Consider the following 665-nt stretch of genomic DNA (forward strand, 5'->3'; position numbering starts at 1 on the left):
CGGGCCCGCCGGTCCGGTCGGGGTGTGCAGTCGGACGGACGAGCAGCGCGTCGCTGTCCCCCGGCGGCTGGAGATGTCCGAGCCCAAGGCAATTGATCCCAAGTTGTCGACGACCGACAGGGTGGTGAAAGGTAAGCGGAGCTCCGCGGTCGCCCGGGTGCGCCGAGTGCCGCAGGCGCCTGGGCGGCTCGCCACGACTCCCCTCCCCCCGCCCTGAGCTCTCCTCTCCCGGCTCCAGCCACGGACCTTCTAGGATATTGTGCAACCCGCGAACCCCCTTCTCCCGCGGGGCCCTGCCCCCACGCGTCCCACCTAGCCCCACTCAGGGCATTTTTATTGACGGGGGCGTCAGTTGGCAAATGGCTGAGCCGCAGGGAGGCGGCGGCGGCCGCGGGGGTGGCAGTGGCGGGAGGGGGCGCCGGGGGGGGTAGTGGTTGGCAGGGTGTAGCTGCTGTGACAGAAATAGGAAGTGGGTGGCTGTTCGCAGGCTTGCATGGGACCGGGTTTATGGTTTTCTTTTGCAGAGGGAGCGGTGATTGATGGCTTTTAAAAAATTAATATGGCATTTTTATGTGGCCGTGGTTTTCCACCGACTGCCTCGCCCGGGTAGGGTGCTCCGGGTGCTCCATTGCAGCAATTCCTTCCGTCTCCCCCTCCCCTCCTCC

General features: G+C 65.6%; 1 protein-coding gene across 6 annotated transcripts in view; it reads left to right on the forward strand.

Moving 5' to 3' along the window:
- The window catches only part of PPP3CA (protein phosphatase 3 catalytic subunit alpha), a 324,678-nt gene continuing 324,013 nt past the window's right edge, over positions 1-665 (forward strand). For all 6 annotated transcript variants that reach the window (XM_008061335.1, XM_008061336.1, XM_021714081.1 and 3 more), the window contains exon 1: positions 1-131. In XM_008061335.1, coding sequence (XP_008059526.1) covers positions 74-131 — 58 coding nt within the window. In that variant the 5' untranslated portion in view covers positions 1-73. The remainder of the gene's footprint in view (positions 132-665) is intronic.

This window comes from Carlito syrichta, unplaced genomic scaffold (genome assembly GCF_000164805.1).
Source record: "Carlito syrichta isolate Samal-C Ts95f unplaced genomic scaffold, Tarsius_syrichta-2.0.1 Scaffold305210, whole genome shotgun sequence".
Lineage (NCBI taxonomy): Eukaryota > Metazoa > Chordata > Mammalia > Primates > Tarsiidae > Carlito > Carlito syrichta.